This window comes from Amphiura filiformis, chromosome 4 (genome assembly GCF_039555335.1).
Source record: "Amphiura filiformis chromosome 4, Afil_fr2py, whole genome shotgun sequence".
In the NCBI taxonomy this organism is placed as follows: Eukaryota; Metazoa; Echinodermata; class Ophiuroidea; order Amphilepidida; family Amphiuridae; genus Amphiura; species Amphiura filiformis.
Window position 1 is genome coordinate 51,903,989 of NC_092631.1, and position 27,456 is coordinate 51,931,444.

Consider the following 27,456-nt stretch of genomic DNA (forward strand, 5'->3'; position numbering starts at 1 on the left):
GTGTCCAGCTGCAAGCGACAGTAACTACATAGTACCGAAAGTAACAATTCTAATAGGAATTAATGTTCCTGCAGCCACTACCCCCCTTGAGAGCAAAGTTGGGAACATTGGAGAGCCGTATGCGGTGAGATCACCCCTAGGGTGGTTAATTTATGGTGTACCTGGTGTTTATGGTGTTACTCATGCGCACTACTGCAGAATCAGCTGCATGACAGATGTACAGAGGATTAATGATCGGCTGGAAGATCAACTCAAGACATACATAAACTTTGAATTCCCGGAATGCCTCAGTGATCCAACTCTCAGTCCTTCAAAAGAGGATAAGCAATTTATGGAGCTGATGGATTGTGAATTGAAAGTTGTTAACGGACATTACCAAGTACCACTACCATTCCGTGGAGATGTAAATATGCCAAACAACAAACCACAGGCATACATGTATGCAAAACATCTGAATGGAAGATTATCAAAGGATAAAGATCTTCTTGAACAATATACAGAGTTCATGAACAAAATGGAAGACAAGAACTACTCAGAGCGAGTTCCAGAAGAAGAATTAGAAAGATCTGAAGGAAAATCTACATGGTACATCCCACACCATGCAGTGAAGCACCCACAGAAGAAAACAGTGCGAGTGGTCTTCAATTGCCCCTCAAGATACAAAGGAGTGTCCCTGAATGATCAACTATTACAAGGGCCAGATCTAACCAACCGTCTACATGGAATTATAATGAGATGGCGTCAGGAATACACAGCCATAATGGCTGACATTGAATCCATGTACTATCAAGTGTATGTACCCCCTGAATCCAAGGATGGTGGCCTGTGGTGGCCGAATGGCGACTTAACTCAAGATCCACAGGTATACCGCATGAAGGTCCATGTGTTCGGTGCGATATCTTCGCCTACCTGCGCAAACTATGCGCTAAGGAGATGTGCCATGGACAACGCAGATAAATATGACACTCACGTTATAGAAGCCATTCTCCATGACTTCTATGTAGATGACTTTGTAAAGTCTGTGAAAGAAGAGAGCACCGCTGGAAGACTTGTGACAGGGGTCAAAGAGTGCCTAGCAAAAGGAGGCTTCAACCTAGTGAAGTGGATGAGTAACAGTCGTACAGTGCTGGAGACAATTCCAAGTGAAGATCGTGCAAAAGGCTTAAAGAACTTAGACATCCGCCGTGAAGATCTACCAGTAGAGCGGACTCTAGGTGTTCTCTGGAATGTTGAATCTGACCAGATTGGTTTCAACGTCAAGGAAGTAGATCCAAAGGCAACAAGAAGAAATATACTTTCAGTCATCAGCCAGGTGTATGATCCAATTGGGATAACTGCACCATACATCTTGAAGGGAAAGAAGATACTTTAAGCATGCTGCAAAGAGAAGATCCCATGGGATGAGCCAGTCCCAGAAGACAGCATCAACAATGGAATAGTTGGCTGCAAGAGTTACCCAGACTGAAAGAATTGAGAGTTGACAGATGCTACAAGCATAAGAATTTTGGGACAGTAGTCAACACACAACTACACCACTTTGCTGATGCAAGTAAGGATGGGTATGGCACTGTAACATACTTGCGCCTAGTTAATGACAAGGGAGCAATCCAGTCTTCGTTTGTAACTGGGAAGGCTAGAGTTGCACCCGTAAAGCCCCACACAATAGTCAAAATGGAGCTATCAGCAGCTACTACATCAGTGAAAGTAGACACACTACTACAGAAAGAACTAGACATGAACATTGATGGAACTACATTTTGGACTGACAGCCAGACTGTACTGAAATACATAATGAACAAGAAATCAAGGCTACCAGTGTTTGTAGCAAACAGAGTCGCTGTTATCCAAAATGGCTCTGAAGAAGAGCAATGGAAGTACATTCCATCAGAAATGAATCCAGCAGACTACGCTTCACGCGGCATGAAAGTCACAGAATGAAGCAAAAGGGAATGGTTGAAGGGACCCAGTTTCCTCGAGGAACCAGAAGACACCTGGTCTGATTTCAGTCAGCCGTCAGAGTCAGAAGAACCAAAAGGTGGTGGTGAAGAGACCTGTGAAGGAACCACCCAGGTGGTATCACATGCAGTCACAGCAGTCGAAGAAAATGATCCACTGCATCAAGTCATCGAATATTATTCAGACTGGACAAAGCTAAAGAGAGCTATTGCATGGTTGCTAAGGCTGAAGAAAATGCTACTGCAGACGGCAAAGGGTGAACAAATCCAAAGCAGATTCAGATATTTAACACTGGACGAGGTTCAGCATGCTGAAGAAGTCATCATACGAAGAGTTCAGTGCCTTACAAAGGAATCAGCAAATCAGCAAGACAAGCAATCTGTGTAACCTGAACCCAATACTTTGTAATGGGTTATTGAAAGTTGGAGGACGACTGCACAATGCCTGCATCACCGAAGCAGCAAAGCACCCGCTTATACTCCCAAAGCATCATCATGTTGGAGATTTGATAATTAGACACATACATCAACAATGTAATCACCAAGAAAGAAACCATACCTTAGCTGAATTAAGACAAAGGTATTGGGTAATCAATGCTGCAACAGCAGTGAAGAATTTGGTGAAGAAATGCATAATATGCAGAAATCAGAATGCCCGTGCCGGTAATCAGATGATGGCCGATTTAGCACCGAGTCGTGTGAAATCTGAAGATCCACCATTTTCCTACACTGGAATGGATTACTTCGGTCCGTTTGAAGTAAAGCAGGCACGTCGTTGTAGAAAACGGTATGGAGTCATCTTTACATGTATGTCAACAAGAGCAGTCCATCTTGAAATTGCGGAGAGTCTGGATACCAGCTCATGTATTAATGCCTTACGCCGCTTCATAGCCCGTAGGGGACCTGTAAAAGAGATCACTTCAGATAATGGGACTAACCTTGAGGGAGCAAACAATGAAATGCGCCAGGCACTCCAAGAATTGAATGAAGGACATCCAGAGCTTTGCAACACGTCGTGACATCATATGGGAGTTCAACATACCTGCAGCATCTCATCACGGTGGTGTGTGGGAGCGCCAAATAAGAACAGTATAAAGAAAGATCTTACAAGCGATGTTAACAGAGCAGCATTTGAAAGGCGCTAGAAATGAAGAGCAACTTTACACATTGTTATGTGAAGTGGAAACAACAATCAACAGCAGACCGTTAACTTTGGCATCAGATGATCCAAAAGATCTTGACGTCATCACACCTAACCATCTGCTGCAGTTGAAGAGCCCATAATCATTTCCACCTGGAAAATATGTAGAGCAAGATCAATACGCCCGCCGTCGTTGGAGACAGGTTCAGTATCTTGCAGATTTCTTTTGGAAACGCTGGACCAAAGAATATCTATCAATGTTACAACAACGACAGAAGTGGCTGAAACCGCAACGTAATCTGCAAGAAGGAGACATTGTTTTGATAGTGGACAACAACGCACCCCGTAACTCATGGCCCATGGGAAGAGTGCAACAACGCAGATCTATGTATCTGTTATGAGGGGGCCCATCTGCTACAATGACTCATGATTTTGCTTGCCAGGAAGGACATTTCATAATGACTGTAAAACAACAGCAAAATCTTCAGAAAGAAAGTTATCAACACTGAAGAACATAAACAATTGGAATCTAGCAGAGGAATCCTATTTGTATGACATGGAAAACAGATTTAAAGAAGATGTAGCCTGCTACTTCCACAAATAACAGATCATTAGCATCTGAATTTAGAGAAACGTGTATATAAGAAGTGACACACATATATGTGTTATAAATGACCAGCACCAGTTGGCATCAAGCATCAGTTAGCATTCAGCACCGGTTGGCATCCAGCATCAGTTGGCATCCAGCACCGGTTGGCATCCAGCATCAGTTGGCATCCAGCATCAGTTAGCATCCAGCATCGGTTGGCATCCAGCATCAGTTAGCATCCAGCATCAGTTAGCATCCAGCATCAGTTAGCATCCAGCACCAGTTAGCATCCAGCACCAGTTAGCATCCAGCGTGTAATGATCATAAAACCTCTCGTCAGGAAATTAAAGTTTGAGTAATAAGCTAATCCCGTGGATGCGAGTGAGCCCAAGGAAGTGTAGTTTAAAAATGTGCAACACTACAATCCCTATATCTTCGTGTCAAAAATTGCCGTGATAGTACGGCGAATCATCTCGTGTTTCAATAGCTACGCATGGCGATTTTGTTCGAGATAGGCCGAGCGACTCAGGCTAAGCATAGTACGACTATCATATGAGATACTACCAAGTTCTATTCTACACATTATTACGATTTGCGCATGCTCTAGTATCCCATATGGTGTTGCTATTACAAGGAAATTCGATTTGATTTCAGGTAAAACCCAGGTTTTGTTTTTAATACACTAACTTGAAATTAAATAAACTAATTAGCGGCCATTGCTGTTTGCTCTGGATACATTTTTACTGCATTTTTGGCGTAACGATTTTTAAATCGTAAGTTAAAATTGTGATATATTTAATTTTGAGAATTACAATTATATAAAGGAACACATTTAAGATCCAGGTGCTTGTATAATAGAATATTCGATCACACGTGTATATCACAATGCATATGTAAACTTTCTTTATCTATGTCAATAATAGAATATTGATTTCACCAACGGAGTATGGAGCTGTATGAAAAAAATATTTATAATATAGGGTGTTGACACTGTGCGCTGTTAGGACCGTGTCGTAAATATGCGGAAGAAAGTAGTTCTCCACGTCTCTGTTTAGTGTTTTGGCCCCTCTTTCTTATCCTGATGGCTTTTTTTTATGTGTCTCATATTTCTGTTCTCCAACTTCCTCCCATCCGAAGTCGTGTTTTTGCTCAGCTACGTGGTCTGTGATAGCAGATATATTCTCCTCCCCCGTAACGGAGACCTGTCTTTGCGCTCTGGTGAATGCTTTCTTTGAAGCTTTATCAGCTTCCATTTTGTGTTCTGTGAGTCGCGTACCAAGAAGTCTCGGTGTTTCTTCAATATATGATTTATCACAGTTGAGGCAAGGGATTTTGTAAACACAGTCCGATGTTCCCGCTTGACTTTCGAATGGACGATTATATTACGAAGCGTTTGGTGTGGCTTAAACGCGATATTAATACCACACTGCAAAAAATATTTTACTCAATATTGAGTAAAAAGGTCACAACTCAACAAATGAGTAAAAAATTACTCAACGTTGAGCTCATATATGCCACAACTCAACAAATGAGTAAAACATTACTCAACATTGAGCTCATATTGATAAATATTACCCAACATTGAGGGTAATATCTATTAAAATGAGCTCAATGTTGGGTAGTATTTACTCAATTTGAGTAATGTTTTACTCATTTTGTTGAGTTGTGAACTTTTTACTCAAGTTGAGTAAATATTTCTAAGAGTGCATGCATCTTAACGATTCGCCTCACGCGTTGTGAGAGACCTTCTTTGTACGGAAGGAGTATGTCATCCCCTGGATTTGGTCTCCGATTGTTCTTTACTTTGCGACCTGCTTTTGCTTTCCGTTTGTTTAAATGCCCATTCAGGGTAGCCACAACATTTTAAGGCCTCTTTGATTTTGATTTCCTCTTGTTTTTTGTCTTCGTCTTCTGTGATTACTTTGTCTTTTCGGTCCATTAATGTTCTTATGACACTGAGTTTGTGCTGCAATGGTTGATGAGAGTTGAAAGGTAAATACTGGTTAGTATGTGTCTTTTTGCGATACACTAAAAGTTTGATCGATCCATCTTGTTTTTTGAAGATAAGTGTGTCGAGGAAAGGAATTTGTTGATTAACTTCCGTTTCGAATGTGAATTTGTAATTTTTCTACTTATCAATTTGGTTGATATGCGCAGTCAGCTGTTCCGCTCAACCCAAATATTTGGATTTGTATAAAAGAACTTTGGAATATCTATTTTACCGACAATCCCGATGAACTTATTTGCCGAGTTTAGGAACCGCTACTTTACCTTAGAGCAGTCATGGACATGGGGTACCCCTCCCCAAGAAAGGGGTGAAGAAAAGGAGGACAAAGAAGAGAAAATGCGAAAGGAGAGAAAAAGAAGAACTTTTAAGGTTAAATTCCACGTTGGTCTATGTGAGTAGGCCCACGTCTGTTACAAGGGGTGGATCCAAATTTTACGGTAAATACGACCATTTTAATCATTCGTGGGGGGTATTCCCTCAGATTCATAAACTTTGCTAATTATGGGAGTCAAAATCGTACAACAAGCATGTTCCCTTTTTATAAAGGAGGTGGCCATTTCCCCGATCTGCTTTTGACCGTGTAAACAAACAACAAACCTTATTAATATTTTGACGACTTATAGGGCGAATTTCTCGACGGATGGCTTAGCAGTTGGCTTGTCTAGCCTCAAGGCTTAGGAGGTCGTAAGACCAGGCTTTAACTGAAAACGCCTTCCCCGAAGCACAGCTACCATAGCCAATACCAATATAATACATCAAGTGATTGAGCGTGCTGTACAACAGCTCTCACACCTCTTCATTGTTTTTTGTTTCTGTGCTGTTTCTGAATGGAATTTTGAACTAATTTTGGAACCAGTTGCTCACTATAACATCTAGCATCTACTGGACATTTTATATGTGATATTTACAAGTGGATTTGTGAGTTTTTTAGCGTTTTTATGTACTCTTGTATAACTTTGAGACTATAACATACAGTAATATACATGTATTGGCTATACACATGTATACAACAGAGCCTTGAATTGCTCATCATATTGGGTGACCATGCATGCCCAGAGTAATCCTCCTCAAGGACACTTCATCTCTATTATGGCAGTGATTCAACTTACCTTGCTATTGTGTTGTTTCATCAATGAATATCAAAGTGATCAGTTGACTACATTTATCATAAACAGTGCTGTTAAGAAATCTACTACTCAGTCATGGACTGAGAAACGGTTTGTTGGAAGAAACCTTGCCTATAACTCAACCTCAAGCGCCACCTTCCGTTACCGGCTTCTACTTTCCGGTGATATCAATCCCAACCCCGGCCCTTTCAATGACAATAGTGAGTCAGTAAATACACATTCTGGCACTTCAACCTCTGCAGGTAGTATGCAACATTATAATTACTTATAGTCGTGAAGCCCTTTTCAACTTGAACGGAACTCATCGCTTGCCTATTAATGATTGGCAGAAGATCAAAGACCTTAAACTTAATGCTAGTCGTCCAACTCGCAGAAAGAAGAACCATTTGCGTAAGCGGAACAAGAACAATTCTGACTCTAACATAAGGCCTACATGTGATGTAGGGACATCGGTCCTCAATTGTGACTTGCCTAAGCCTAACCTAAATTTAGATCCAACATCATGCTACGATGCCAACGAAGCTACGGACTGGCTAGATTGTGTTCAACAAGCCAAAGGTCTTCGAATTGCTCACCTCAACATTGTGACCGTTCTTGGAGAATTGAACTGCAAAATTGATATGCTTAGAATGGCACTTGCCAAAAAACCTATTGACATTTTATGTTTAAGTGAAACTAGACTCTCAGCAAAAATAGATTGTAATGAGATTGCTATTAATGGGTATACCATCTACCGTAATGATAGAACACGTAGAGGTGGTGGAGTGGCAATCTATGTTTCTAATGATCTCCAAAGTATATATAAACCTGATTTTGAAAGTGACAGTATTGAAAGTGTGTGGACTGAAATTCAGTTGCCAAAAACAAAGTCTGTTATTATTGGGTCTGTATACAGACCACCATCATCTAAAGTGGGTTATATGGTGTCATTAAAAAGTCACTTATCTCATGTTGTTGATAATTCTGGCAATAGGTTGTAACAGGAGATTTTAATTTAGATCTTTTGAAACCTGAGAAAGCAAAAGTGGCCAATCAACTTTGTCAGCAGTTTGGATGGCATAATGTCATTAACACCCCTACCCGGATTACTGAAAAAAGTGTTTCGTGCCTAGATTTAATAATGGTTTCTAACCAAAATAAGTTGTTTACATTTGGTAATATTGATACTGGTCTCAGCGACCACAACTTGGTTTATATGTCATACAAAACATGTCGCATTAAGAGTAAACCAAAGGTAATTAAGACTAGGACATACCGTAAATTTGATATTGATTCTTTCCAACAAGATCTGGACACAATTAACTGGAGGAATTTGTATTCAAGCAGCGATCCAGAAATGGCTTGGTCTATCTTCAAAGATAATTTCGTTCAGGTGGCAGATAGACATACCCCAAAAGTGGAAATTCGTATTAAAGGTAACCTTCCACCATGGTTTAACAAAGATATTTTGTCTTTATCCAATGATCGTGATTTTTCTAAACGAATTGCTCAACGAAGTGGTAAATCTTGTGACTGGGATGTGTATCGTAATAAGAAAAATGAAACTAATAATGTTATCAAGAATGCTAAGAAATCGTATTACACAGATACAATTGAGCAGAGCAAACATGATGGTAAAAAGTTATGGAAAACAATTAAATCTATTCTTCCATCAAAGACCCGTGAAAGTGTTAATGAAGTTGTTGTAAATGGTAAAAATATTAATGATCCCAAAACAGTTGCTAATGCTTTTAATGTTTTCTTTACTGAAATTGGTAATAAGCTTGCTCAAAACTTTGAGAATGGAGATGGTGATGATGTTTGCAAATCTGTTGATTACTCCACCGTTCCTTTCAAATTTAAGGAAATTGATGAAGATTTCATTCTGAAACAACTTTCCTCACTCCAATCAGGCAAAGCCACCGGCATTGATGACATTAGCTCCCGGCTTCTAAAAGCAGGTGCCAACAAGATCTCTAAACCTCTTGCCTACATTTTAAATCTTACCATCCTCACCACCTCCATTCCCAAGGAGTGGAAAAAGGCAATTGTTTCACCCATATTTAAAGCGGGGAAGAAGTCAGATTGCAGCAACTACAGACCTATTTCGGTCCTTCCTGTCATCTCTAAAATTCTTGAGCGTGCTGTCCACACCCAAGTGTACGAATATCTTCAACATAATGGGCTCTTAACAACTGCGCAATCTGGCTTCAGACCCAAACATTCTACACTTACTGCAATAACTGATGTTACTGACTATTTTTTTAACAACATGGATAAAGGTGAAGTTACTGGGGCTGTATTTTTAGATTTAAAAAAGCATTCGATACGGTGTCTCATACTGTTCTCCTTCGCAAACTGTCCTGGTATGGAATCAAAGACACTGAGTTGGGATGGTTTTCAAATTATTTGAAAGGTCGTGAGCAAACAACTCTAATTGATGGTGTGCAATCTGATCCTCAACCAGTAACAGTCGGTGTGCCTCAAGGCTCAATATTGGGGCCCCTTCTTTTTATTTTATTCATAAACGATCTTCCCCAACGCAATCAACAAAAGTCAGGTTGTCTTATATGCTGACGACACTGCAGTTTTGTTTAGTTCAAACAATAAGTCTGAAATTGAGCATGGTTTAAACCAAGATCTAGACCATATTTCTAAATGGATGAACACCAACAAATTAACACTTAATGCCTCTAAAACAAAGGTTATGACTTTTGGAACACACCAAAGAACTAGAAAAATGGGTGACTTGGAAATAAGAATCAATAATGAAACTCTTGAGAATGTGAATGAGTTTAAATATCTTGGTATGTGGTTTGACCCGCAACTTAAATGGGATAAGCATATTGAAAAAATGGCTGGCAAAATATCACAAAAACTTGGTGTTTTAAAAAGGTTAAGTTGGTATATTGATCAATACACTCGTAATATTTTATGTAATGCTATCATCTTGCCTCACATCGACTACTGTTGTACAATTTGGTCAACTGCCGCAAGTAAATATATTAATCAGATTCAAGTCTTACAGAACAGAGCAGCCAGACTGACTCTTGGGTGTAAAGTTAGGGATTTACATGTGAAAGATTTGTACAAACAACTCAATTGATGAAGGTTAATCAGCGGGCTGATTATTTTAGAATTATTCTTATGTATAAATGTATTAATAATGTGGCTCCTGAGTACCTGAGGGACAACATTCACTCACAAATAAACATTCACTCATACAACACTAGATTTGTTGCAAATAAAAATGTTTTTCATTCTTCTGTTCATACTGAAACTGGTAAACGTTCCTTCAGGTACTCTGGAACAACAGCATGGAATAACCTCCTGACAATTTAAAACAAATAAGCAATATTATTAACTTTAAAAAGTCGCTCAAGGAGCACATTTTACAAACCTAACTAGTCTATCCTGTTTATAGTCTCATGTGTTTTAATCTTTTAAATATTTTATGGTATTACTCTGTATATATTATGTAGTTTGTAATTTTATAATATTTATTTGTTTTATATCTTGTATTATTGGTGCAATGACTTTCTAAGTGTATTTTACATTTATTTCCTTGTAAATCATTTGTTTATGTTTTATTGTATCGAGGGCCCCTGTGGAAAGCAGTGCTTGCACTGATCAGGGTTTACCCTCGTTAAAGATGTCATTAAATAAATAAAAATAAAATAAATAAATAGCCTCGAGGCTTCGTTAGCCTGTGGGCAAGGCTTGTAGGATTAGCCCCAGGCTTCGGTAAAATTTGCATTTCTCTAAATCAGTCTTCTGTAGCCGTAGTCTATGCAAGCCTGTTGGGCCAGTCTTACAGCGGCTTTTCTTGGTCCTGCCTCAGAGCAGGTCTTAGGTCGTAAGCCTTGGTCTATTTCAATTCTTTTTTCTTTCATATTTTTGAGAAAAAGATGTTGTCTTTCACTGCAAAAACAGTGTCTAGAGATTAAACACTATTTTTACACAGCTTTACCCTTGGGATGCAAAGAAAAAATAATGAGTAAACTGCATAGAATTATTATCCATACAAGCATGACTCATAATAAAGTCAAGTGGAAATGAAATAATACATAAAAGACACAAAAACAGAAAAAAAAAATCTTGCATCAAGTTGCCCAAGCCCAAGACCGCTGGTCTAGGCTACGCTTTGCGCTGGTAACATTACGATAATGAGACGGTAACCTTGCCGCTGGTAGAAAGGGACGCAGTTGTCAAGCGTTAAGCCAGCAAGGCCACTATAGTTCGAATTTGTGTTTAAGATATCCGGCTAGAGTTAAGACTCGGGACACACCGTCATCAACCCTATATCTTCGTGTCAAAAATTGCCGTGATAGTACGATGAATCCTCACGTTTTTCAACAGCTACGCATGGTGATTTTATTCGAGATAGGCCGAGCGACTTAGGCTAAGCATACAATTTGAGATTTTGAGAGCCTGCCACACTGTTTCTATTTTTCTGTTTTTACGATTTTCGCATGATCAGTATATGGCTGGCCGTAACCGCCACAACGCGGAGCTAAATTGACCAATCATGTTAGATCTTTTCATTACGCGGAGCCAGTGGATGCATCCTCGTTTCAGAGAGAGAAAACTCTTGCCAAAATTAATGTTTACTATGGGGATTTTAAATGAATCGATTGTAAATAAACCACGACCAGTTGTACAGGATCAATACCATTGTTTGATTAGTGTAGAGTCAATGTTACCTTGCATGCATGTGTCATGTGTGTGGCGTGTTTGTTTGTTTGTTTGTTTGTCAGGCCAGGATCACTGACACCCACGGTACTGATACTGTCATACTATCACGGTGATCATATTGTTGAATGTTGTTGACTTTAAAATAATCATGATGCAGTCATGTCTACAGTAGAATTCACCACGACCTTTGAAGGACTTAAACCCCATTAAAAGCTATTAAACCAAGATAACACTCAATGAAAACAGCTCAACTATGTTACATCAGATCTTCTCTGGTTAAATACACACTGCACTTGTGTCTGTTTTACCTGTGCAATGAGCAATGAGCTGGTATTATAGTTTCAGTTGGGTGAACGATTATAAAGCGAACGCAAGGTAACAATACTGTGGGCTTTTGTTTACGAAATGAGACAATAGTCTGCTTATTGTTAACCAGCGTTCTTGAAAATGAGAAGCTTAATGACTTAACACGATTTAGAAATAATTTCTTCATATTTTTTGGTGTTATCTGTCGTTTACATATCCTTCCTAAAACACTAAAGTACCAATATTTCCAAACACCTAAATTAGCTAAAAATTAAGGACATGTTACAAAACTATATTTTCTAGAATTTCAGAGAATACTTTAAATATTGGCCGATTATTTTTTACACAGTGACGTCAACTAGGCAATGGCCTATACTTCTAACATACACTATTTGTAGAGGTCACGCGTCAATGGTGAGCTCACTGAGTATTGTCTATAGGAAAACGGACAGTAACTACAGTATGTATGGCCTACTACTAGTATATAAAGTAAATCCGAACTGGTTTGCAGTTTGCTGAAGGTCGAATTCCGCAGGGACACCGCGCAAGTTAAACAAATTAGCTCCCGGCGATACACTGCAGATCGCAGAACTGTGTGCATAGTTTACCACCACTCTGCCTAGCTATATAGTTATGTACAATACTGTATGAGTTTCTTATGAGTGCATGTCCATCTTAATAATAAGTCAGTTCGTACTTTTCATAAACTACTTTTTGAATCATAACTTTCGTGACCGAGGATATCTTACAACTACGTGACGCTCGTCTGGCAAATTCTTAATGAATAAATTATAAGGCATCGCATTTCAAAAACATCCAGTCTGTGTCGATCGGATTCATGTAACGCCCAGGATTCTGACCCATAGGTGGCAATAGGGAGGATGAGCGACTGGTAGATCCTTACTTTCAGCGATCTGGTGATGTCATGGTTAGACCAGATGGTATTTTTCAATTTACCAAATGCCCAGGCTGCCAACTTTGTGCGCCGTTTAATATCCTCTTCTACTGAGGGCACACTACTACCCAGAAAGACAAAGTTATTTACTTTGTCAATGGGCATTTGGTTCAGCATAATATCTCTTGGATCGTCAGATATGATCTTGCATTTTGTTGGGTTAATTTTTATTCCCAGCTGCTGCATGCTTTTTCCAATTCATTAGTGGAGATTTGCAGGTTCTCAAAGTCCATATCCATGAGTGTGGTGTCATCTGCATATCGGATGTTGTTAATGCACATGTCACCCATCTGCACACCTGAGCCTAGATTTTGGATGTCCTTCATGACAAACTCCAGATATAGATTGAAGAGGCATGGTGAGAGAAGACATCCCTCTCTAACACCAACTAGGACTTCAAACCAATCGGTGATCTTTCCATTTACCACGACTGAGCATTTGGTTTGCTCATACATTTGTGCAATGAGGCTCACCAGTTTGGCGTCTACTCCTACTGATCGCAGATATTTCCAAAGGGCCTCCCTCCACATGTTGTCAAATGCTGCTTTGAAGTCTACAAAGTTCCAGTGTATTGGAATGCGTCTTTCTTTAGCCTTTTCAAAGATTTGGCGTACTGTAAATACCGCATCTGAGGTGCCTCTGGAACTCCTGAACCCACACTGTTCCTCTCTCAGATGGTTATCTACAGTCTGGTGAAATCGGTTAAGAACCATCCTACAGAATACGTTTCCCGGGATTGACAGGAGGGTAATAGCTCTGTAGTTGGCTGGGTCCAGTTTGTCGCCCATTTTGTGCACATGGGTTATTAGACCTTTACTCCAGTCTTCAGGGATTTTTCCTTCAGCCCAGGCAGTGTTGATGATCTTCAACATTTGTTTCAACATGGGTCCTCCTGCTTTTAACACTTCTGCTGAGATCGTATCCCAACCACACGCTTTGTTGTTTTTAAGCTTCTTGATGGCCTCTTCAACTTCATCTATTGAAAAGGGCATATATTACAGTCTCTGGGGAATTCTGTATTCAGAAGTATTCCTCCCAGCACTTCATTACTTCCTCTGGGGCTGTTTTCAGTGAACCATGTTTGTCTTTGGCTGCAGTTTGAACTTCGGTTTTATCACCTGCTAGTTTTGTGACTTAATACATCACAACAATAAATTATTTTCATATGATCACGATTCATCTGTTATACTGTACCGTCAAATGTCAAGTATCTTTGTATGAGTTATATAATATATTCTAAATACTTGTTGTTTTCATTTGTACAAGCCCTACTGAAAATCAACTTTAGTTGAGTAGGTTACCCTGTTGAATTTATAGATCACATATGTTTTCACATATGTTTTAATTTTAAGAGACAACCAAATGATGACACTATCATGTTTCAGCTTTTGGTTTGGCGATTGCGAGAACAGCTGCGAAAGCCTCCAATGCTGCCATTATGAAGAACCCAATGTGGAAGCTTCCAGTGAGATCGAAGATTGAACCTGTATTAAGGAAAATGGCGGAATAATAAAGTGATGACAAAAACTTAATGGTGTAAAAACAATGCAAAGCGTCATATCTCAGTAACTTTGTTAAGCTCTACAAAGTTCTACTTACACAAATACTCATTGCGTTAGATACTATACTGTCCACAACTTAGAGGTCCCCCCTAATCCTTTGTAGAATAAGACAAAATATATTGGACGAAATGTAAAAATATAAAAAGATATGTATATCCCTATTTGTTTTACACATGTTCAGTCACAATGGTTAATTGTGTAAGAAAAGAGGCCGTTTAAAAGTTTCACCTGAGTCCATAGCAGTCAGGTTTTCATTAACAAACACGTGAATAGACCTGGCCTACTGTATTGTTTGAGAGCTGACTCCTATGGACTCAGATGCAACTTTTAACACTGTTTAAAACGGTCTTTATTACATAGTTGTACATAACTGAACCATTGTGACTGAACGCAATAACGTGTGACGCTATAATTTGGTCCATATGTGTAAAACAAAATCGGCTACCCATATCATTTTACATGTTTGCATTTTTTCAAATATTTTTAGATTTATTAAAAAAAGTATTTAGGGGTATCTTATAAGTTGTGGACCCTATAGCACTCTCTATTCCAATCTAACGCAAAAGTATGTAACTACAGAGCATAGTACTTTGAAATTTTATTGTATTATCCTAAAATCATAAAAGTCATAGCGTGGTTCTCTTGAACAAATGTTACCTTGTTCTATAATATTCACATGGTTGAATAAACAAGGTTTGCATGGCTGCATTTGAACTTTCATGAAGTCCTGCATTTCTTTTGTCTATAATTATTTCAAACCACCACGATTTGTGAGTACGAATGGTGCTATAAATATTAGATCCTCGCCTCGACTCTAATAAAGTTTCTCACTTACCTACAATTGGCCCTCCAACAAGTGTTCCGATTCCGTAAGACATATGTAATAAGCCAATGGCTTTAGCAAAGTCCTCCCCCTCATCAGGAACAATACATTTTATCATTACCATTGCGACAGGAGGTGGAGTTCCAAGAAACAGGCCAGCAAAAAATGAAAGTGTTGCTAACAGCCAATATGCTTTCACAAACGGATACAGAAATAAACTTGCTGCTCCACCTATTGAAAGCACCATGAATTGAAGTCGATGTGAGTTCAAACTTTGATCGGGAAAAATAAACATAATTATTCGTCCAACTAAGGTACCGACCCCTCCTAGAGTCGACATAAATGACGCTTGTTGCGCAGGGAAACCTAAACCAATGGTATATGGTACTAAAAATATGATCCAACCCGCAAGGGATATATTCCAAAGAAGAAAGGCTGAATAATAAGCGACTAAAACGGGTCTTTTTCTCATGAATGAAACCCCAAACCATGAAAGAATGGTATGCAATATTGCTTCAATGTGTCCTGAAGTCGCTAAACTAGTATCATTGCAATCGCTGTCTAATTGTTCATAGTTCTCTCTCGATGACGGCCTTGATGTCAATGTTTCATCAGGTGGTTTTAAGAGAGCTCCTCCAACACAGAGATTGAATGACACTGCTCCAAGAAGTACCAAAGCCATTTGAGTACCGTATGTCTGGATAAAGAATTCGGACAGTGGTGGAAGTATCATCATGCCGACTGCTCCGCCGGTGAAAGCTATCGCCGAATATAGTGCAAAATTTACATTGAAGTAGTGTCTGGCAATTTTAACGTATGCTACCATGGGTACACCCAATCCTAAACCTATTGGCGGACAGCGAGATATAGGGAAAATAAGATTAAAAGAAAGTTTTCAGAAGGATTGGTTAATAAAACAAGAGAATACTGTTTTTCATTTGCTGTTTTAATATCCACAGGAGTGAATACTAACGAACGCCCCAAAGATCTCTAGCACTTTTCAACCTCTCGATCTCTTGAAGTGTTGTGACCCGATCAACAGTCTCATCCCCATTTTGCGGTATAAAAACGTGGCGATTTTTTTTACCTGAAGTGTATGACATGTACTATTGTGCACGGGGCATTGTTATACATGTTTTTGCTTCACCGCTGGAGCATTAAAACATTGTTTTAATGGTAGGGCGAATGCAATGTAGTATACAAAACTGGTCTGATCATGAAAAGTCGGACCACGCCCCTTTATACAAGGACTATCGTAAGAAAAAAAGTAAAATATCTACTGAGCTCATAACTAATTAACCATGTTTTCTTCATTGTGCTGTATTTCTAACTCGTTAAAGCCATATTATAACATTTGCTGAGGAAGACGCCCTCACTGAATATTTAAAATTGATTTTTTAACATGATTTAAATTGTACTTTATTAAACCAATATACCCTGCAAAAATCTAGACTCTAGGTGCTGTAGTTTTGTCAAAATCCGAGATTTTGAATAAAACGCCGGAACCGGCGCTTTATTATTACGATGGAATTATTAGTCGAACGCATACACGATGTTCATAACATACAGTACGTACACGGCGTGCGAGACGGTGATATACACAACAAAGGGTCGTACCACAACATGACCGAAGGAGTGGTACGTATTGGCGACATGTGCGCTGGTAGTAAATTCCAATTTTCTTTGCTTTGCCGTTGTTGTTCGGCTTAAAAATAAACGGAGATATATCTGACAGGAAAAGCTAACATTTTATGGCAAAGAAATGCTAATCTATTTTGTTTGAAAATGTTATAATATTGCTTTAAGTATTTCGTTAAGCTTAAGTGCGATTTACGGGTCTTACCCAGCATTGCCCAGGAGATAAATGTTTACGTTTTAATACCAACTTGTTTTTTACCTTCTGAATTTCCCAAATATTTCTGTAATAAAGGATATCTCAAAATTAGGCAATGGCCGCATGACCTTGATGTCAGCTATCGAGTTAAAAATTGCAAAGCCATGTTTGTATATCCACCATCTTAAACATTTCTTAAACTAGGTGCTGCTCGTACATTTGGCACACAGAATGTTTTCATACATTTCTTGTATGCAAAAGGAAGGATATAGACTGGGAGCTACCAATACTGGCTTTGCACCCCAGACGAGCCCAAACCAACTTTTTTAGGTTCCCAGTCAGTGTTGGATGCATTACATCAACAAGGAGTAGAAAGTAAATACATAAACCTACTGAGAGATATATACACAAACTGCACAACCACAGTAACTCTTCACAAAGAAAGTGCAAAGATCAACATCAAAAAAGGAGTGAGACAGGGAGATACAATCTCGCCAAAGTTATTTACAGCATGTCTGGAAAGCATATTCCAATCACTTCAGTGGGATGAAAAAGGTGTTAATATCAAGTTCAACCATCTCAGATTTGCAGATGATATAATCATCATAACAGAAAGCCTGGAAGAAATTGAAACCATGCTCAGGGAGCTCGCTGAAGCTAGCAAGGAATGTGGCCTGAAGATGAACATGCAGAAAACAAAAATAATAACAGGACCCCTCGTCCAGCAAAGAATAGTCACTGTAAATGGTTGCAACATAGAAGAAGTCAATGAATATAATATATATATACCTGGGACAGCAGTTCAGCTTGAAGGAAAAAGGACAAGAGCAGGAAATAAAGAGAAGAATCAAGCTTGGATGGAGGCAATACGGAAAGCTTAGCAATATCATGAGAGGAGATATACCAATATGCCAGAAAAGGAAAGTGTTCAATCAATGTATAATTCCAACTATTACATATGGGGCTGAGACATGGACGCTTACTGCAAAAATGGAAAAGAAGCTACAAGCGGCACAGCACAACATGGAACGGAACATGTTAGGGATCACCTACAAAGACAGAAAGACAAACAAATGGGTTAGAGATCAAACAAAGACTCAAGACATCTTGGAAACAACCAAACACAGGAAATGGAATTGAACAGACAACAGATGGACTACAGCAATTACTGTATGGAGACCGATGGTGTGAAACAGAAACCGGGGAAGACAGTGCAAGAGATGGAGAGACGAGATAGATCAATACTGGGGAACAGTAAATTGGTTCAGCAAGGCAAGAGATAGAGCTACCTGGCGGAGACATGCTGAGGCTTTCGTCCAGCAGTGGACCGACAATGGCTGATGATGATGAAACACATACAAGATGTTCCCAAAGTGGCCCTTAGCACGTAGGGGTTAATCAAAGGTCAACACAGGGGTCAAATTTCAAACTTGCTCAATTTGTGTTAAAATCATTAGTCCAGGGAGTGAAAAGCCAGTACTGGTAGCTACCGGTCTAATTGAGGAAGGTCATCGCAAACTTAATCGCAACGCAAAATTAATGATGTGATGTAAATCTTCGATTGAATCATTGAAAAGAATTATGCTTGGATAATGCAATACTTCATCCCGTCTATGCAGTCTCGCTTTCCAGTATTGCAATATATGGGCAATAAAAAAAATTGATAGCATAATATAACGAATGAAATATTTACTGCGGTGCAGATTTCATATGCCGTTTTTTCCGCAGGCGGATATAATACGGAATTTGCTGGGGATAAAATCCCGGATTCCATATAATTATTTGACACATAATTGTGACTGTGGAAATTGTTTTTGTGTTTGGTAGCTTTATGTATAACAAGATTGACTTATGTAAAATTGTTGTTGTATATGTGTTGAGTTTGTGTACGATAATTTGGGAAAAAACATTCATTTTAATATACTGTTTTAGAAACACACTTTCTCTGGCCTCTTCACTGAGCTAGACGCATGCGTGGTGTCAATTTTGTATAGAATTGGGCTCATTTGCATATGCATAAGTTCGTTGATAAGGCTGTGGCGTACTTAGTGATAGTAGAGTTCCAGTAAAATGAAGTTGCACGATTGCGTTTGATGATATAATGCGTATATATTTAAACTGTTGAAGCATTTGTTTTTGGCAATGTCCAGGCATGTCGCAAATGGCAAATATTGTATTACGTGTAATAATATGTCCTAGTGTATTGTATTTGTTCGAAAAGTTTAGCCCCGCTAATTTACTTCGCGCAAGGCATAGTTAAAGTTGGATAACTTAATTCACGATAAAGGTAGGGATAGAGATATGACGTCATCGAAAAGAGATTTGTTTTAGATTGAGAAATAATGCATGTCAAGTAAAATTTTCGCTGACATTTTTATTTTTCTGTTGTATTCATTGTTGTCAATGAAAGTGACAGTAGAATTTCGAAAATAACCGTGTATTTATGACGAATTTATGTCATGGGACTATTTGTTATGGTTTTAATGCGGAGGGACATGGAGCTATAGAGGTCAGTAAACGTGAAATGGTCAAAGTCACGTGGACAGGCACATGGAGTTGCAGACACGTGCAATAAATTATGCATGTCAAGTAATAATAATTGTGGGACATGTTAAATTGTTTTATTGTTTTATTGTCGTATACAATTGTTGTATAGGTCTACTGAAGCTGACAATCAATTCAAAGAAGATAATGAAGAATGATGAGGAAATGTTTGTCATGGGACTATATTTTGCTTTAACGGGACATTAAGTTAACGTTCAGATAAAGTGAAACGGTCAGCATGGATGACACGTGAATTGAAAAAGTCTTTGTCTCCGGTTGTTTATTGCGAGTTATCGGCATGGTTCCGGGTTTGGAGTAAACTTATTTTCTCGTTTTATACACAACGTGTGATCACTGTGATGTAATCGGAAACCAGCAAATAACGGCTGGCGTAACATTTTGTGATGGGGTTAAAGGAGTAGTGGGGTTAATATAGAAGGTTACCATGCGAAATGACTTGACCAGGTCAGCACGTCAGTGCATACTGCGAGTTTGTTATCAAGATTTTTATGAACCCAAGCTCAAGTGCACTAATTGCTTCTTGTAGCATCACCAAGGTAAACATTCGCATGGCCTTGTAAGTTGTGCATGTTCTCTCACACAGTGGACTTGACATGTACGTTCTCTGTATGCTGCTTTCAGCATAATTATAGACCTTTACAGGGTCTATATGCTTTCAGTTGACAAAAATCTATTACTGTACTTAGTATGTGCATCGCCTATTTCTATTACCAGTGCACACATGATTTGTAAAGCGCGTTCATCTATGTGAACTGTTAGTATTATGTTAGTATTATAGTTTCAAATATTTTACAAACCTGTTACTCAGATAAAAAGTATCATAACTCCAAAAATGCTGTTTTAAAGAAAACTAAAAAACCACATTCTTGTGATTCCATTGAAATTAAGTTATGTGTAGTACTGCTTTAAAAGCAACCCTTTGAACCCAATACAAAGTCTGTGAAATTCCAGAAGTTACGTAGGCCTATTAAATATGTCACAATCTGATCATGCAGAACAAAGGAAGCATTTTTCACAATTCATTTCCCGGAGGGGGGGCACTCCTATTGTCGCCTGTACACCATCCGCGATAATCAACTTTTGAAAGCACCCTAAACAAGGATTTAACCCTTGGCAAAAAACGACACCCTAAACAGGTAACACGCGCCTGTTTCACACCCTAAACAGGGATTCCTTGTATCAAATTTCATACCCTAAATTTCATTTCCGCGTATTAGCAATTGCAATTTTGCTACCTTTCCCCCCAATTTTTCATGTTTATTACACCCTAAACACGAAACGCGCGTATCGCGCCTACCCACAAAAAGTACCTGTTTTACGCGTTTTTATTTATTGCGGATGGTGTACATGCCACAATGGGCGTGACCCCTACCGGGCAACCGCCATACTTCAATATGCTTGGTTCTAGAGTTCTGATGATTTGTATATGCCCCTACACCATATTTTTGCCTTGATCTCAATTACAAATTTGGCGGCTTGGGCCCTAAGCCAGATATCACACATTGTTACAAAACATTCCAGCAACCTGTTATTTCAATTACTTGTCTTTATATGAATATACTAAACCTTTCAATTAATATTAATTAACAACATTAACAACATTGAAGACAAACCTGCAGTGACAAAATCATTAAACGGAGACGAATATAACTATTCGTCTCAGATGTGACATGTTTTCATTCAAAGATTATTTATTCTATACTTCTCTTAAGTTAAGTGCTTTCAGTGATCCCAGCGAAAGTACAAAGAAATTTTGTCTTAAATACATAGCCGCTTTCAGCTGAATTACTATGTTAGCACATCTATGACAATGCAAAGGTACCAAAATCTGAATTTTGATGACTCACGATACGATCGTCCAAATGAGCAAATCGCCGAATGGGCTTTAAAACCTGTTACTTTTAAATCAGTGGCTCCGGAACCGAGGCAAATCCATCATGTTTCCTTTAATCACTGCGTTGTCTTTTTTAAAGACATTTCTTGTTTAAAATGAATTTTACTGTAATACCTAAAAATAACATTGAATCGGCCATCGTTAAAAGAAGAATAGCGGTCCTCCTGCCTCAAATCAATTTCCTGGATCAAATCTGCACTCTGAACGCTGGTCACAGCTTCTTTTGTTATGCACAGTCGCGCAAAAAGTCGATCGATACATGTTGAAATCAGCATAATTCAGAAATACCCTTTTTGCTTTGAAATTAATTTTCCCAGTCAAATATAAAACAATATTTTTTTTCTTCAGTAATGTCAGTTAAAAACATAGTGCTTACATATACGAGCGTATATACATTAAAAAAAATCCTGATGTTAAAATTAGATATGAAATTGTGTCTTTTACTGTAAGATTTTTGATTTTTATAGACCTTAATTTCGCCCGCGAGCTTTTTGCGGAATTCATGTTTTAGCGCTTCAAACTAATATAATTCGCTAAAGAAAGGTATTTCCGACCTCAGTAAGGCACATCGTGTGGGTCTATATATTACAGTTTCGTTAGAATATCCGTTTTGATTTCACCTTTTTCCACTTGCGACTCCCAAAATGTCCAACCAGTGCAACCAGTTATAATATAACCAGCAGAAATATTTTCTATTGTGGCTTGCAAAATCATCCATCCATGGGTACATTTGCGAGTTGATTTTGACAAAATTGGTAGTCGGAATTGAAAAATGGTGCAATCAAAACCAAAATTCTGACAAAACTATGACATATAGCCCATTATGACGTGCTTTAGAAAGTTGGGAAATATCTTTCGTCAGCGAATTATGTTACTTTGAAAAGCAAAATGTTAACCCCAGAAAAAGCTCGCGGGGCAAAATGAAGCTTGTGAAAATCGAAAATCTTACACTAGAAGCCTAAATTTCACACCTAAGTTTAACACCAGGGTTTGAAAAAAAATATACAGTACCAAGCATTATAGTTTTCTTCTGACATTTACCGAAGAAATGAAACTTCATTTGACCGAGAAAATTAATTATTGCGTGAAACTAAAAAAATAGCTTATTTCAATACCGAATTCGATCGTTTCAAGCGCCTAATTAAGTGCCTGAGTCGGTCTTGTTGAACAATAGGCATCGACTGACTAGCGTTCAGCCCCGGGGTTTAGCCTGTCTGAGTTATTAAATAATTTCGTTTTTGAAAAGTAAAGTCTTGAGCCATGACCCGTTACAAATCTGCAACTAACATACCAAAAAACACCACCACCATTACCAACAACAATATTGTCTCATCATAACTATACTTACTCAGAAGGGTCATTGAAAGAGTAAGGGTAATTCCTGACGTTGAGAACGCTGAACAGATATATCCGAGGCCTGTTAAAATCCCGCTAACCATTGCCAAAACCCTGGCGCTTACCACATTAGCTAGTCTGTATTGCAAAGGACCTGTGTAAAGTCAGGAGGAATTATAACGCTAATGTAATCATAACAGTAATTTAATTTCGACACCCAAATTATCAATACTTTGAAATGTAAGATGTAATTTAAAACTAGAGCGGTTGTTGCACCACAAAGTTAGACCCAGCTAGCTAGATGTTTTGACTTTTAGAAGTAGAATACAAGTTTTATTTTTATTGTATTCTTTACCTTTTCATTTAACATAACCAGGGGATGTTTAATTTGAAAAATACCCCAAAATAGGTGCAACTTAGGTGCTATTAGTAGAACCTTTCTTTACTTTTTTTCTCTCTTTCATTTGACACCACCTAGGACCGCACTTTTGTTTTTACTTTCGAGATATTTAATGGTAAAAATACCCCCCGGAAATACCCACAATATGACTATAGACCAGGTCATATAAGGAGTGTCACCCATCGCCCTGTTATTCTTTATTCAAAATGTTGAAATAATATTAGTAATAAATGCCGGGAAGGGTTGCTATCCATTTTAAGATGAAATAACAAGGTAAAGTGAAAGAAACCCCACTGGTTATTTTGGTCATTTAACATGCAGTTCTATGGGAGGACATAAAGTCATAATTATGACATTATGTCGAACTTTGCTCTGTTCACATACAAAGACAACGAATTTGGTCGATTCCACACAGCGTCATCATCTTTAAAACTTCGTGTCAGAAATTGCCATGACAGCAGGCGAATCGATTAGTTGTTCAACAGTAAGGCATGGCGATTTTGTTCCGCCGTGATTTAATAGTTTCGAGATAAGGGCTGCGCGCTCCAGGCAAAGTATAACACACCACCTGTACCTGTATGAACACCTGTACGATATATACATAAGGCGTTTCTTTTCCACTAAGCATATACAGATGTTCCGCTGTTGAAATCACAATCTGCACATGCTCATTACACTTTTAACGTTACTTACTAAGAAAATTCGATTTTTATTTGCCAGTTTTTGCTTTCAAGACGCAGACGGGGGATTCAATACAATAAAAGAAAAACTAATTGGATATATTCAGAGGCATTCCCAGATCTAAGCTTGAATATCAAAAGGATATGCCACCGCCATATGAATTATATGATAGCAGCAGGCACAACTCGGGTGTCTACTACCTTCATGTTCAGACACACCTGCTGACAGCTAGCACTAGCTGTAGAAAATGGAATAGAATACATCTCTACAGCTGAGTTTGTACTACATCACTGAGCGATAGCTATCGGTTTCTAGCCAATCAGATCGGACTCCTTTTCTTGCGTTCGGAAAGGGCGAGCTACCTTATTGGTGAAATGCCAATCGCCCATCGCTCAACAACGGAGTATAGGCCTATAATAGTTAATAGTTCAGCATATTTTGTCAAGTGGCACTTGATGGTGTTACTGTGTTATCACAATTCCACGTGATTCATGCTGGGAAAAATATTAACCTGTTGTAGTCGCTGTGTTCCATGCATTAAGGTGCAAGTTGAAACATGTGTAAACATTACAAATATGCAAAAAAAACAACAACAAAAAACAGGTTGGAAAACAATTAACCAATTTCATATTATAAGATCGTACATTATGGCTTTAAATTGATAACCGCAATTAAAAATGACTTGCATCAGTGCTTCATTATGGTGGTTCATGTGTGATCTATCTTACCTAGAAGAAATCGAAGTGCCCCACAAAAACTGACAATACTGCCGATCGCCCCAATTCCGATACTTAGCTGCTCTTCAAATTTTGGCACGAATACGCCGAGAGCTTTGAAACTTCCCAATTGAAAAAATGTGAAGAGAAAACTGCTTGCTATAACGATCCATCCCCGTACGCTTTTAAGTTCTGAATGCTAAAATATAAGAGATGATGGAAATAATTATGAGCAATAAATTAGGCGCCCTCATCCCGGGCTTGCTCCTTCTACATCAAATCTTACTTATGGATGTCCAGTTAAAATTAGACTTCTCCGTAGTCCACTTGCCCATTGTGCATACTCTTAAAACTCTGATTTAATTAATTTGTGCACAATTGATAGATTTTCACATCTGATCTTTTTAGTCACCGTACTCCCTCTGTTTGTTGGCTTCCCAAGTGGACTACTTACTTTCGATTGCGGTTAGCAAGTTTAACACGGTTGTCTATGGATGAGATTGTCGGATTTCTGGCCTACTAAAATTGGCCATGATGTAATGCATCTTTAAATGGATCTGGCTTGTGATTGGTCGCCCAGATCTCGTTATGGTTTAAATCCTCCGGACACGTACCATTACCATTGATTACTACCTTTTCTGCTACATCGTACACAACTCTGCGGCGCTTTGTGTACTAGGTGCATGAGCGCGTCTTGTACGTACAGGCATTGGCTTGCGGTTAAATTGAATTGATAAATTAAGGACTAAGTCCCCGGTCAAAGTCCTGTTAAAAATGCAATGTTCATAGTCGATTTTTAACTCGGGCTTTCGCGATTATTAAACTGGTAGATTCTAAAATCAGAATTGTTCAGTATTGAAGTACCATTATATGCTGCATTCAATAAGCCTACGTATACACTACTGTTAGGCTACTGTCACTAATATAATTATATAAACTTTTTTCATAACCATTTACTAGTATTTTGATGTAATAAATATCGGTATAATTTCGAGTTCAACTGAATGCGTTCATCATGATTAAATAACATATATTTATTTATCAAAAATCGACTATGGCATAGTCTATGTTAAAATAAATAACGGTACGATTATCTTACCTCCATATCCTTTCACAATATACACAGAATACTGAACAATCCGTTGAATCTTGGCAGATAATATCCGATAATCTTATAACGTGGTCTCTGAACGTATAACAGGTTATACAAACAATTTTCACCAGGTTCGCGGTCGTGTGTATTTATATAATTCCCGTCGATCATGCCACTGTTTTTCCATGTTAAAATAATTAAATTATTAATGAAAATATATACATAAACAACATCATGCAACTGTAGAAGTGCTGTGATACTGATTTCTATTTGGCAACATTAAAAGTATACATTTTGTAGGCTTTTCATCAGAATTGCCTTTGGTGATGTTTGTTTGTGCATAAAAGCAACACTAACGTGCCTCCTGGCACGTTTGTGCAGTGAGATTAAAATTCCGTGCAGTGAGAATTAAAAATCCGTGCTTAAAATATTTTTATGCAATTCGACAAACTCAATAGGGATGTTTCAATAGCACCTACAGTATGGTCATTTTCAGGTAAAATTTTTGCGCTGTGCGCACATAACATTTAGGCCTAATCACCCCTTTCCTCATGTTTCTAGAAAACTTTTCAAAGGCCTCGTGCATATTATGCACATAGTTTGCAAACCGCTAGTATCGTCACCCCACGCTTTGTTCTTACAACCTAAACAAGGTCTGGCAGCTTTTCATTTGCCAACGTGCGTGCTATATGGGCTGGGGGTGTGGAAACGCTTGGTATTCGTAACAAAAAGGCACAGGCGTAGATTCTGGGGGCAATAACCAAGGTTTGCGGCGCCCTACTCACGTATTTGTTCTACTTTTGCATCATAGGCCTATTTGACCATTTTAGCTTCAACAATTCAATACAAAATTTCACGCGTTCCGCGCGCATTTGTACCGTTAGCTTATGTCACCAAAAGGTGCGGGATTCACTATACTTTCACTAGACATTTTTCCCAACCCCTTCCCACATGTCAAAAAAAAGCTACGCTATGGCATGTATGGGAGGAGAGAGAGAGAGATTAAGGCTACATGCTCTTTTTGGTTGAAATTTTTGGCGGGAAATAATCCCGCCAAAACATTAAAGTAATCTTTTCCCACAACTAAATATCATAGTCAGGAAATTAATGATGCATCTGGTAGCTTAGATCATAACTTTCATTGCACTTAGTTGCAATTATCCCAGAAAATTCTTGATTTGTTTTTACAGAGTCTTGAATTGTCGATGTTTTTGATCAAAAAACATCACTCGGTGTATTTTGAAACTCGAGGTATTAACTCTTCTCAAATTAGCCCCAAATCATAATTTATTATATGCACGTGTAGCAAACACCAATGGGAATAATTGGACGTTGTTTGCGGAGCCTAAATTTGGTTTGATTTTATTTCACAATAATTCTAAGGTGAGAATTTTGACCTGACATTTACTTTTTGGATTTCAAATTTAAATTTATTGATATACATATTTTGAATAAATAAAGAGTACGCTTACCTTTCTGCAACACTTCCCGGTATCATTAAGCATCTGCTGATAACCAACATTTTAGCTGAAAACAGTCCTTCCTATCATTTTTTGAACAAAATATGGTTCAAAAGTCCGTACGCTGCGTGTATAAACTAGCACAGCGAGATAACGAACAGAGCTATTTACGGTGGGGTATCTATTGTAAGCTATTAGGGTAGGCCTATAGTATATCTTCCCGCAAGTGACAAGATGTGTCAAGCAGGGCGGTATATTCAAACGCTATTGTCTGGATCATTGAGTATCGATTGAGCACGTATACATGCAGCACGGATGTGTGTGGTCCTCCCCAGGTT

General features: G+C 38.5%; 3 protein-coding genes across 3 annotated transcripts; 2 read left to right on the top strand and 1 right to left on the bottom strand.

Annotated features, from left to right (window-relative positions):
- The first annotated feature begins 208 nt into the window (after nt 1-208).
- Nucleotides 209-1,372, top strand: LOC140150252 (uncharacterized). The gene has a single exon (XM_072172255.1). It carries the CDS (start codon nt 209-211, stop codon nt 1,370-1,372), a length of 1,164 nt encoding a protein of 387 aa, XP_072028356.1.
- Nucleotides 1,373-2,263: 891 nt separating this feature from the next.
- On the top strand, nt 2,264-2,974 carry LOC140150254 (uncharacterized). The gene has a single exon (XM_072172256.1). It carries the CDS (start codon nt 2,264-2,266, stop codon nt 2,972-2,974), a length of 711 nt encoding a protein of 236 aa, XP_072028357.1.
- Nucleotides 2,975-14,129: 11,155 nt separating this feature from the next.
- Nucleotides 14,130-25,883, bottom strand: LOC140150255 (monocarboxylate transporter 12-like). The gene is made up of 5 exons (XM_072172257.1): nt 25,665-25,883; nt 24,578-24,764; nt 22,782-22,922; nt 15,153-15,986; nt 14,130-14,239 (listed from the first exon to the last, which is right to left on the bottom strand). Exons 1-5 carry the CDS (start codon nt 25,668-25,670, stop codon nt 14,130-14,132), a joined length of 1,278 nt encoding a protein of 425 aa, XP_072028358.1. The 5' UTR covers nt 25,671-25,883.
- Nucleotides 25,884-27,456: the final 1,573 nt, after the last annotated feature.